The sequence below is a fragment of the Stegodyphus dumicola genome, chromosome X2, assembly GCF_044657685.1.
Source record: "Stegodyphus dumicola isolate Sdum_Otavi_A_Nest chromosome X2, ASM4465768v1".
NCBI lineage: Eukaryota > Metazoa > Arthropoda > Arachnida > Araneae > Eresidae > Stegodyphus > Stegodyphus dumicola.
The window spans coordinates 20,406,432-20,419,223 of NC_140781.1; the positions used below are offsets into that span (position 1 = coordinate 20,406,432).

At 34.5% G+C, this 12,792-nt stretch overlaps 1 protein-coding gene across 2 annotated transcripts in view; it reads right to left on the minus strand.

Moving 5' to 3' along the window:
* Positions 1–2,878: 2,878 nt before the first annotated feature.
* Positions 2,879–12,792, minus strand: part of LOC118195886 (uncharacterized) — a 59,957-nt gene continuing 50,043 nt past the window's right edge. For both annotated transcript variants that reach the window (XM_085809947.1, XM_035367226.2), the window contains exon 7: positions 2,879–3,081. In XM_085809947.1, coding sequence (XP_085666073.1) covers positions 3,068–3,081 — 14 coding nt within the window. In that variant the 3' untranslated portion in view covers positions 2,879–3,067. The remainder of the gene's footprint in view (positions 3,082–12,792) is intronic.

Sequence of the window (12,792 nt, forward strand, 5' to 3'; positions counted from 1 at the left end):
CCATGTTTCTCATTAAAGCTAATAAGTCTGATAAAAAAAGCTGTTATTATATTTGTTATTTATTAATAACAAGACTTCAATTTCTTTTTTATGTACAATTCAATTTCAGTTTTTTTGTTATACACATTTTAATTAAAATTAATTTCATATTTACTAGACATGTAAGTTTATAGGCAATAAAGAAATCTAAGATTTTTTTTTTAAAATTGGTAGTTTGGTTGTTAGCTTACAGTAGGATTTAAAAACTATACAGTAGCTCAGAAGCTTCATATGTTTGGCGACCACTGGAATAGAGACTTTAATGTTAAAACTTTTGTTAACTTCTTTGAATTAAGTTAACTTAAGGTGGGAGAATGTCGGCTATTGACGAGCCTCACCCTTTGATGCTAATACTTAGCTGCAGCGGGTTGGCAACAGTGTGTTTTCTCTCGTAAAAGAGCGGTACTTGAAACCGTAACTAGTAACGAACCTGCGTAATCTGTAAGTAAATTTATGTTTTTGTTACTCTTTATGAAGTGTATTGTTTCTTGCAGCATAGTGTGACTCAGTCGAGTTTGTTTTAACGAAATTAAATAATGTAGTGTTTACGTAACAATTCTACGGCGTACTCTATGTAAAAGGCGTAATGAAAAAGTCCTTTATGTCGGACACCCAAGGGTTTGTGTTTCACAGTCTTCACAACAAAGAGGGATTGCTTTAATTGGTGCAAAACACATCAGAACTGAAGTGAACTCCAGTGGTCCCATGTTCTCTTTACTGATGAGTAGAGTTTAATATCTGATTTTTAAATGTGTATATTTGGAGTGAGTCAAGAACATGAAAAATTTTCCTTCGATCATTATAGAACGTAACTGTTTCGCTAATGTAGGTGTGATAGTACGGGAAGGAGTAATGATAGATGGATATTGTGGTGAATATTATTCTGTTTTAATTTCATTAATTCAAAAACATCACCACAAACAATATAACTAAAAAGAACTGTGGATACTGAAATCTGCGTTGTGTAGTTTCAAAATCTAATATCCAAACTATATGAGTAACAATTCTGGTTAAGAAAGTGTATGTTAGAAAAGGAAACATAATTATAATACCAAAATAATAAAATTAAGAATTAAATTAAATGAATTAATTAGTAAATTAAGAAATATTATTACATGAAATGGATGTATACCTCTGGATTTTATTTGCATTTAACTTCATATAGAAATATACATGTTTAGAACTAGTTTTTTAAAATAATTGCAATAAAATAATTATTTATAAGCATTTGAAATCTCTCAATATTAGGCAAACAACAAGCATACTTTGGCGTAGACTTTTCCACATCAAGGGCAATGAGACATAGGCCTGTGTTCTTATCAGGAACAAAGCAAATTAATGCTCAGTGGTAGTGTGGATCAGTTTTATGAAGTATAATGATTTCAGCATTTTAAGAGTGTCTGCCTCAAGAGTTTACACTTTTATGCAGTATCGCACTTCGGGACATTTAGCAACTAACTAAAGCAGTTGCATCGCATTTGTTTGGAAAATGAAAATTAACTGCGTTTTTCAAATAAAATGACCAGTGCTGTCTCCGGTCATGAAAATTTCTGATTTTTTGCTTTCAAAATGCCTAAAGAATGTTGTTGTTAACGAATACATCGCAAGCTTAATGAATCTAAAATCAAGATTCATTTATCTATAAGAGTTTCTCAAGAGAAATATAATGGGTTCTGTCGGCGAGTATGTAATTTGGTCATTTCGCCTTATGTTATTTGGTCATTTTCAATCAGTTTTCGTCTTATGTACTTTGATTATTTAGCCTTAAAACGGAGGACAGGAAGTCACAGCAGGAACAGCTTTTCCGTCTGAAAGACTCAGCTCTTTCTGTTTATTTAGAGGCTTTTATATTAATAACATTGATAGCTAAAATTATAACTAGACTTATACTACTTTGAGATTGCCGCTGTTAATAATAAGATAGTTCATTAGAGTGTAAATCTTCTGGCGAAGAGATTTATTCCTGAGAATCTGCTGAAACCATTCACGAACGTTGTTTGTTGTATAAGGCCAAAAATGTAGATCATTTGTTATTTGACTCTGAAAACAAGTAGTGCTCTAATCTACTTGGTAAGCCACAAATGCAACTGTCTGTGTTATGTAGCCCAAAACAAAATAATTAGGCCACAAATGTTCCATGAGCTGTCAGAAGGTAAGTTACCGCACTATTTGCAGAAACTAATTTACGTGAGGGGATGTCTAAGAAGGTAAATATTCTTCCAGTGACTTTCTTATGACCATAAATATTTCGAGTGTGTTGTTAATAAGATCTTTTTCTCAAGGAGATTTAAATGTGAAATTGGATTAGGCAAGGAATTAATTGATGTTAAAAATACTGCTTGCAGCCTCTCGTACTAGCTGATCAGCGATCTCATTGCCAACAGAGGCGCCATGGGCCATATGTCCAATATATTTTTGGTTTTGCACCTGTTGGAAAGTGCGTTAACAGATATTGAATATCTCTCACTAATGGAGAGCGGCTTTGCCCTACTATAGCTTGACGACTCGAAGCACTGCCAGATATTATTATACTAGTTGTAGAGAACATTTTTGCAAATTTAATTGCCTCTCGAGTTGCCAATAGTTCTGCCTGGAAGATGGCATTTGATTTGTTTAATTTTGCTTTCCAGGTATTAATTTGCATTCCATTGTAAGAAGAGCAAAGGCAGCATACTGAACATTTTTTTGCATAAATAGTCAATGTTTTGATTTCCATTCTTTATTTTAATATAACTCCTATTTAGTATTTCCTCAGCGGCACAGTATGGAGTTAATTTAAATCTCATTCATCAATTCTTCATAACGATTATTTTGAGGAGAGATTTTTAATTAAGTACACTTTATATAAAAAATCAAGTTTTTAATTACACACATTTCATTAATTATTATTATTTTTTACAAACATTATTCCTTTATTTAACATTTTATACAGGCATTATGTAATTAAACCTGTTTGCTAACATCTGTTTCCTTTTCCTAACGTTTCTTGCGTGTTCTTCACGAGCTTTTAGTCGTTCTTGAAGTTCATTTAGATGTTTCTCCCTGAAAGTAAATATGCAAAGTGAGCTTAAATCAAGAGTAACACTGAATTTATAATAAAACTCTTTCTTTTGATTTAATATTGAACATTTTATTTAAATTTTGCTAGTAGTTGAGCTTTAATTAAAGCTTTGATATTAATTCTGAGCTTCTCACCCTTGTTTTCTTCAGGCAACATGATTAAAGAAATTAAGGGATAAATTTAAACAAATGAGAAGAAAATGCAGATAAAATTACCCGGTGAGTCCAAAATGTATGGTTTAGAGAAGAAAACTACCAAGGCCCCCTTTATGAAATCAAACGATTAAAAATTTTCAAATAAGCAATGTCAAATAAGCTGAAAGATCTCAGAGAACTACAGTTTTATCGGTTTGCAAAATTTTCACCAACAGAAACAGAATGTATTTTTAAATTCACGAGCAGTATGGCTGTGGAAAAATAATTATGAAGATTAGAAAATACTATTTTCGAGCCTAGAACGTATGTAAACTAAAAATTATTCCTTGAATGTACGAATGTATTTTATCAATTTATGAATTATAGAACATTTCAACTGACTATTCTAGATATTTTAATATTTGTTCGAGTAATTTTTTCTTCGTTTGAAAGCACCGACAAACCACGAGTTTCATATGGCACCGTAGATAATTGGGATTAGAAACTCTAGGAGATAGTGATGCCATTTACAAAAGCTGTAAGCAGTTTCCCCCCTTGTTGATCTTCTGCTGGTTACTTGGTATTTTATGTATTTAAAATTTTTGCTATATGAGTAAGTTTTGATTTGTGTTTGTGAGTTACATTTTAGTGCTTAGGTTGTTGAAGAAAAGTAACCTCGTTGACTGAAAGGTTAAGCGGAATTTCCATCATTCAAGTAATACCACGGAACCGATTTTTTGTTTCTTTATAAAAAAAATCTGAAGTGTCAGTTTCGGTAGTTCATTAATTATGACAGTGGCCTTTCGCCTCTATTATCTGATATGTTACTATTAAAGCCGTTTACATTTTATGCCCGTACTGCTGTGGTGCTTTTTCAAGGTCATCAGTGAAATAAAGAAACATCTTGAACGAACACTGAAATTTTATTTAGACGCTGATAAAGCAATTTTTATTTTCCGCCACATAAATTAAACTAATTTTTGACATACGCAATTGATTTTATCAGCTGCCTGTGTCTGGGTTTACTCGTGATGCATCTATTAGGTTCGAAGTAAAAAATTCATCATAAAGAGCCCATTGATATACTATATTAAGTTATGTTCTAAACAAAAATGAAAAATTTTATGTAATTTATTTTGTAAATTATATTGTAATTATCTGTAAAAAATTAAGGGAAAAATATTAATTGAATTTCATTTCTGTTACAATCCTGGCATTACTAAGTGCGTATTTCCGGTTACCTTGATTAGCTAGCAAAGGAAATTTGTCCTGTCGCTAAATTATGTGGCGACGAGTACAATATCTGCGATAGCATCTTAAGTGTTTTCAGGTTGCAGGGAATAATCTTGTAGATTAAATATAGGCTATTACAGGCTATCTTTGGTTATAAACCACTTGGTTTATGGTGTTCCGAATCATGAAAATACTTCCCGTAATACTGAAATAATTAAATGAATAAATAATATTGGAGCTGAGAATAGTAGGAAAACTGAAGCGAACGTTTTACTCATTTTCTCATATTTCTTCCTGTATTCTTTCGCGTATTTCTACAGGAACACGATGAATCACAAAATAGGCATATGTTTTATTTATTTCTGCATTCAACCACCAATACGTTTTTCCTGTCCCTTTGTGGAGGTTATCGTAGTAAAGTGAAACAAAATGAATTACGAATTCTTTGTTATACCTAATCAAAGCGAAAAATAATAATATAAAAATAGGTGGGTGTTTCCAGTATAGCCTTTTATGAAAGGTGATTTGTTCTGGGATTGGGCAGTCTTATTTCTCTTTCTCCCACTCTTCTGAACCTCAAAAAGGACAATTAGTTTTATTCCTCGAGCGATCCGCTCTACCAGTAGCTGAGCAGTTAAAGACGCCTGAATGCTGTTTGCTGTTCTTGGCGAACCCAGGTGAACGGGTTGGCTGCATGGTTAGTTTTCGGAGTTCTCTCCACCTGTAACGTGAATACGAGCTGGTTTTCCTTAGGAAGTCCTCGGTGAATCTTCGGATTATGGTAACTTGGCGATATTTTGGCGACCAACCCTGCTACAGCAACCTGCTAGTTTTTTTTCTGGACGTCATTTTGTTTTCATGAAGTAAAGACCATGTTTTTTTTTTTCTTACTCAAAATTTTTTCCAACAATCTGCTAGCCGAATTACGCTTATACTAGAACTTTTATGGAACAAAAGTGCTTAATCATGACGAAGATTAGGTGCGAAATTGGGACAAAGGGCAGAATCGCCCATTGCTTGCCGCGTTTTTAAGAATTGCACATACGCGTTATCCATGTACACGTCGACCTATTTTCACTTAAAAAAAATCCCAGAATTGCACAAAAATGGCATTGCGCACACTCTTGACTTTATACATGTACACATCGACCTATTTTCCCTTAAAAAGTCAAAGAAAATGACAAAATTCCAATTCTTCTTACTCTTGTAAAAAGCGCCAAACAAATAAGTGGGCGATTCTGCACTTTAGCAGCGAAATTGTTTCTAAGGGCTTATTAGCTAAAATCACGATCGGAATTTTCCGGAAAATGTCGCATTACATGTCTCATGATCTCTCATTTCTCTGAGACAAAATAGTCTGTGATTCGAACTATGTACTTCTCAGATTATTGCTAAAGTCCTAGCTAGTAACCTTTATCGCCTTACCAAAATGTCGCCAAACTATCTATTACCATATTCCAAAGATTAGCCAAGTCCCCCATGAAGGCGCATCTTTCCCTTAGAAAAATAGCCCTTGTGCGATGTTGTTTCCAAATACAATGTGAGATTAAAAATATTCAGGGTGTTTTCCTGTTAGGATCGCAGTTAACTTGCATCCTCTAAGAAAGAGCCGATGGAGTCAAAATTTCGCTGATATCCTGCCCTTTTTCATGAGCAAGTGGTCTGCTATTTACGGCGGCTTCAATTTCTCTAGAACAGAAATCATGCTTTCTCTGCTAGAGCTTGTCCTTATGTTTTATGTAAGTACCTCTTAACTGAATCTCTCATTCGTTTCCATCAGTCTTACCACCATTTCTGGGTTGAACGATTTTTAAGTTATAATCAGCATAAAATTGTTGAATTGTGGAAGAAGTGAGGTGTCCCCACAATTAGATTTCTATTTTTAAAATCAATATTAATAAAAAATGTATACTATGAAATTAAGGCGATCATGCGTATGATGAACGAGCAATTTTTTAAAACATTTCGTATCTTGAAGGACTACTAGACGATTTTCTGAGGCAAGGAATGAGGTACGGTGTAAGTGACTTTCTAAGTGAATTACATCATTTTCCATGAAGGGGTTATCATTGGAAATTTGAGCGTTTTTAGGAGATGTTATCCAATACAAGGGAAAAGATTCGAACTGTATGACATGAATTCGTTAAGTTCGTACTGCTGAAATTTCTTTGCCAACAAGTCACTGCGCAATTGTGTGCTCACCTTGCCCTTTGCAATCAAGTGAATGATCCCAGCTGTAATGCATTACATTTTATGTGAGAGTTGTATTGTGATATAGTATTTATAATGGGAAAATAAATAGTATTTATAATGGTCCCTGTGTTGCCTGTTTAAGAGCTTCGACTGAAACATCTTTAGGTATAGTATTGGGTTATACGTGGAACCACAAACCACTTATTGTTTCTGGCGGCAAAGGTAGGCGGTATACCATCAAAGTATATAGTGAACCAAATTCCGCAAGTGAAATGCTTCTTGAGAGATCAGGCTTGCCATCTTCAGGACATCACCATTGTATTAGGTTATCTCAAATTTCTGGTACTTGGTTGCAAAGTTTTCCCTTTATTTGAATCATGCTGAATCCAATTTAGCCTGAGTTGAATTCAGAATGCTTCTTGAGAGATCAGGCTTACAGTCTTCAAGACAATATCACTATTGTATTATGTAATCCCAAATTTCTGGTACTCTGTTGTAAAGTTTTCTCTTTATTTGAATCAGAGTCCATCAGCGGCCGAGCGGTAAAGTCGCTGAACACTGGTAGTTCGGTCCGAGGTTCGAATCCCGCGAACGGGCTGGCTGCATGGGCGTTTTCGGGGTTTCCTCATGTGTAACGTGTATACGAGTCAGTTTCCCTAAGAAAGTCCTTCACGAAGGCATCCCTTTCCTTTAGGAAGCTATCCCTCGAGTCTTTGCCATAATCACACATACATACATACTTTATTTGAATCATGCTGAATCCAACTCAGACTGTCAGGTAGAAGTGGGCAGGTTACCAGAAATTCACCATTGATCGTACAGGTATAATACCACTGGACTAACTGTGCTAGTAAATTCACTTTAAAATATTGCTGAGTGATTACAATTTATTTCTGCACTAAAATATCGCACTTTTTCGGCTCCCATAAGCGCAGTTTAAAGCTCAGGACTAGGAAGCACGATCTTTTTTTGGGAGCTAATCTGGAACTACTGCATACTAAGCGAGTTTTATTCCTCTTATCGAAAGTATATCACAATTCCGTCTGCTTTTTCTCAAACTCGGCAAAAATTGTATTGATTTATTTATTTTATGAAAAGTCCTATCTGTTTATTTGATGATAGTAGGTAAAAGTAATTTCGACCAAATCAGGTACGCGAAGAGAAGAAATTCTATAAAATCGATTATGCACTATTGTAATTTAGAGCCTAAATCAGAGGAAATAAGTCATTGCAATGAATTTCTTGTTGTAACTTAGATTCTAAATCAGAAGGTAATAATTCTAGAAGGTATTTCTTCCGCCTTCGTGGCGTAGTGTGGTTCTGCACGCTGGGCTGGTATTCCAGAGTCCCGTGGTTCGATTCCCGGCAAAGGCGTTGCTAATTTTTCATCTTGCCTGATTCCAAAAAATACCTGATGTCTCTACAATTCATCCCAGTAAATTTCTTGAAACCGTGTAACTTGGGTTTGGGATCTTTCATTTTAAACTAATCGGAAGTCATAGAAACTTGAAATAATACGCAAAAGAATTTTCTTCTTATTTGATTTATCATTTTGTAAAATATGTGTATCACTTATCACGAGAAATCGCAAGAAATTTCGTCTCGAATTGTATCCTGTTGTATACCTAATACCTGATTATTATTTTCGCTAGAAAATTATTTTGCGTCCGACAATTCTTGATAACTAAATATTTAGAAGCCCATTTTGTCACTGGAAATTTATGCGAGCAGTAATGGTAAATAGTTGTTCAAATAATGTAAGAGTTTCTTTTGAATACTTATTAGCAATAAAATTATCCATAAAGGAGCATTTATCGAAATGAGAAGCTGTTAAAGTATACTCTTTAGAGTCTCGATAATTTACATAAATTGCACATGTTCTTGATAATTACGTACATTCGTGATAAAAATGACTATAATCACCGAGTTTATAAAGTTGGATTTTTTTTCAAATACTGAATGCGTGTATAACGTAAGTTTATTATCCGAAATTAGTTTAATATGTTGATTTTAGCGTGAACATCTCTCTACACCCAACATCAATCTTATGAGAAGTATTCAATTCTTCTAATATTTTTAACGTTACGTTTTTCAAGTTTTCTTCCTTGATGGTGTGTGTATCCCATTGTATCCGAATCTCAGAAACATCATATTTGATCATCGGAAAACTAAGTATGTTTCAATGAATATAGGATTTACAAAAAAAGTATGCTAGGACTACAAACTATAACTATTCATTTTCTTTAGAACTATTCATTTTCTGAGTATCCACTCTAATTCAGATAGAAGCGATGCACAGAAAGTCTTGCGGAAGACTTTACGCGTACCATTTTTTAGTGACGATCGACATCAGTAAGAACTTAGGTAATTACGCTGTGCCGTAGACTAAATATAAAGTGACATTTCTTTCATGTATAATATTCTCAATGTCCACTGGCACAGTAGGACGTAGCGATGATGTATTCTCAGTCCGAAGTATTATAACAGGAATATCAGTTACCGCTCCAAATGTTTCATCACTGGATATTTTAAACACAACGTTTCCACGAATAATACTGAGTTTGATTCAAAGGCATCAGCTTTAAGACTAGTACATGAAATCATTTGTATTGTAAGCAGTCAAACAAATCGAGAGTACGACACTCGAATGATTTACGCTATGTAAAATAAAACGAGTTAATTTATATTTCCTTGACGATCCTATAACCTAGATATTTGCGTTTAAAGAACAGTTAAATTCGAATAAGGAACCTCTAGTAGTCCAGATTTTGTGCTCTAACTGAGGTAACCAAAGATATACGATGCTTTATTTTTACGTTCCGGGAAAAATGCTTTAATATTTCCGAGTAAATAAAACAGGGTGGTCCAAAATTATTGAGCGTATTTCACCTTTGAATTGTGTGCCACAAATAGACCTCATGTGAAAGTTATTTAATGTTTAAAATTTTGTTGTGTAAAACTGTTTTAAATTGTCTTTCCAAGAAAACAATAAACTTGTCCGCACCTCATTTTTTTTCTTTCTAACATGAAATATGCTCAGTGATTTTGTACCACCCTTTGTTTTGCGTTGGGTTTCCAGTCTATTCATAAAAAAGAGGGTTCACAGTTTTGGACTTTACAGTACGTTGTTTCACTGCAAGCATTACATTATTATTTTAATCCCGGTGATTACTTGCTAGGGATCAAAGGGTTTTTGCTAAAAGACTGTTTCTGCTGTTCTTTTTGTCTTAATATGAAGGACAGCAGCATTCGGATTTAAGTTTACTTTAGCCTCCAATTTTGAGTGCAGTTGTACGGAACTATCACCTTTCCCTGTGCCCTTAACCTCTAATTTTACGTGCAGCTGTGTGGAATTACCATTTTACCTTGTGCTTGTATCGTGACGCAAGTGGTTAGCACGTCCATGAGCAAGTGAAAGTACCGCTGATTTTTCATATTTCCAAGGTCCGAGAAAGCCTAACGGTTTTTAACAGTGGATCCCGAACTAAAATGTGATGGACGACAACTCGTCATTACTTGAATTTGGCTGCCTTAGTGTCGGGCTTTCTGCCATGCCCCCCTTTTAAGTTGGGGAAAATGTAAGGAATTATCTTCTGACACCGCGCATTCTGTCGTGATATAAGTGGTTACCATCTCTGTCTAGCAAGTGGAAAATCCAAGGTTAGAATTTCGGCAAATGCATAACTGATTTTTTTTTGTTTCATCCTCTGAAAAAGGCTTTCTAATTTCTACAAAATAAATGAGTCCTTTACTTCCTAATACAAAAACTTCCTTAATTTCACAATATTCCCAGAAACCTTTCTTTCGTTTACTAGAGATAATCCAAAGCGTATATATTCCAGCAAGAAACACTCGAAGAATCTTAGAAATAAAAATTGCACCTTGATTATCAATATGCTGATATAATGATCGCAGAGTTTGAACGTATCTGTTGCCTATTGCTCTCTATATTGTTACGAATTTTGTATTAAATGGCTAATCTTAGTAGAATTATAATTAAAATTATTTTGTTTCCCCGTGCAATGCAGCGCGAGACGAATTTTAAAAGAAAGCTATGACAGAAAAGTAAAAGTACAGGAGTACGTGCATTTAACACCAAGGTAAAAGTTTATTTCGGTAATTTATATTTAAATTAAATAAATGTAATTGAACACTATGCTAGCTGTTACCGTAATTCCACTCTTTTTACTTTCCAGAAATCTCGAAAAGCAGAATTTACAAGCAAGATCTCGCGCGACCGATCGAAAGCTATAAAAAGCCAGAGATTGAACATCTCAGCTCAGTTGCTTAGTCACTGTTTTGCGAGTTATTCAGTTAGCTGCCGTAATTGTTTCGAGTTTAGCGTGAGTTCGGATTAGCGTTTTCTGTGCATTGCGTTTTATTTTAAAGTTTTAAGTAGTTTGGAGTATAACTGCTGATTTTATTGCGTGATATTGCGTACTTGTACGAATATTTCTGAGGAAAATTATAGCATTTTGTTACATTTCTTTCGATAAGAATAAATTTTAAGATTTTATCGGACTTGGGCATTAAATTGCTTACGAACCCATACGCACGCAACAACATATTTCTTGTGCAGAGTTTCTGGCTTCGTATAAATTTAAAGTTTCAAGACAAATCTAAGTAAGTCTGTATACCGATTTTTATCTCTGTTCAGAAACATGTTTTTTTACTTTTTTCCTGTTTGTCAGTGGATGTACTAATTACGTAATTCTGTTCATCATATAAGAAATTAAACAAAAACACATATTCATCAATGCGAATTCTAGTCTCTAACAAATATCAATTGATCCACGAACATTTGCCAGTTTCCTTATCCCTTTAGAGGTTCTAATTTTTTCCTGCCAGTTCATTTTATTTAACACGTTGAGCGCCACGAGTATTCTTAGGCAATCCCGTTCAGGCCACGCGCGCCGCTTAAAAGCGCTGGTATTGTAGGGCCAGTGATACTTATCGCAGCAGAAAATAGTTTACGTTCGGAACGTGATTCCTACAGGCATTTATTCAACACGTTACGCGCCAAGTCTGTTTTGTGAATAGTTACATTCTATACAAATATATTACGAAGCAGAAAATTAGCATTACTGAATTTCGGAAAGAATTAGCGCTATCCCTTACAAATTGTGAAAAAGAAGACATTCCATCGAACAGAAATGCAAGAATATCTAAAAACCGACTACATAAACTCCAAAGAAAACCGGGAAAAGCCTCTGAAATACGGAAATATTGTAAATTATGTTATGATAATGCAACAGAAGCTGGTAGAGTAATGGCTAGAAAAAAAGACTTAAGAGAGCTGTCACATTTTGTAATAGCTGTAATGGAGAACCGTTTTTATGTTTACCGCGTTTCAATGAAATCCATTAGTCCTATAATGAATCAGAATTAAGTAAATTTTAAATAAATTTTCTGTAATTCCATAAAATAAGAGTAAGTTTTATAGTTATATATCATGTTAGACGTTGTCAGCCAGCGGCGGTCGACGTGGCCTAAATCCATTAGTCCTATAATGAATAAAAATTAAGTAAATTTTAAATAAATTTTCTGTAATTCCATAAAATAGAGTAAATTTTATAGTTATATATCATGTTAGACGTTGTCAGCCAGCGGCGGTCGACGTGGCCTAAATCGGAAGTCTACTGTCAGCCGCAGATGGCTGACGCGGCCTCAGCTACAGCTGGCTGACGTGGCGCTCAAAGTGTTAAACAAGAAGATATTTACACTATAATTGTAGAACGCGTATTTCGGGTAGAGAAGACTTTAAGGTACCCCTTGTATTATGGCGAAGTTGTTGTTTGATTTATCGCCAAGTTGTTGTTTCATTTATGGTAGCCTGAGTATTTGAATGTTATGGAAACCCTATTGTGACGTAATCGGGTGCATGATTCTGGGAAATTTTGAATCATGGGATGTTTTGTAAGCGTTTTTGTGGTGTGTGTTAAAACCCTTTAGATGGATCTGAATGGGTTTGTAGGAAGAAAGGCTCAGATGGTCAATATGTGAAGCGTTCGATCAGAAAGACTACCTGGTTTGAAAAAAGTCATTTGAGTATGATTGATATTTTGATTTTTTACGTGGCTCTGGGTGTACGAAGCGAATTCGAAAATCATGGTAAGTGAATATTTGCTTTTG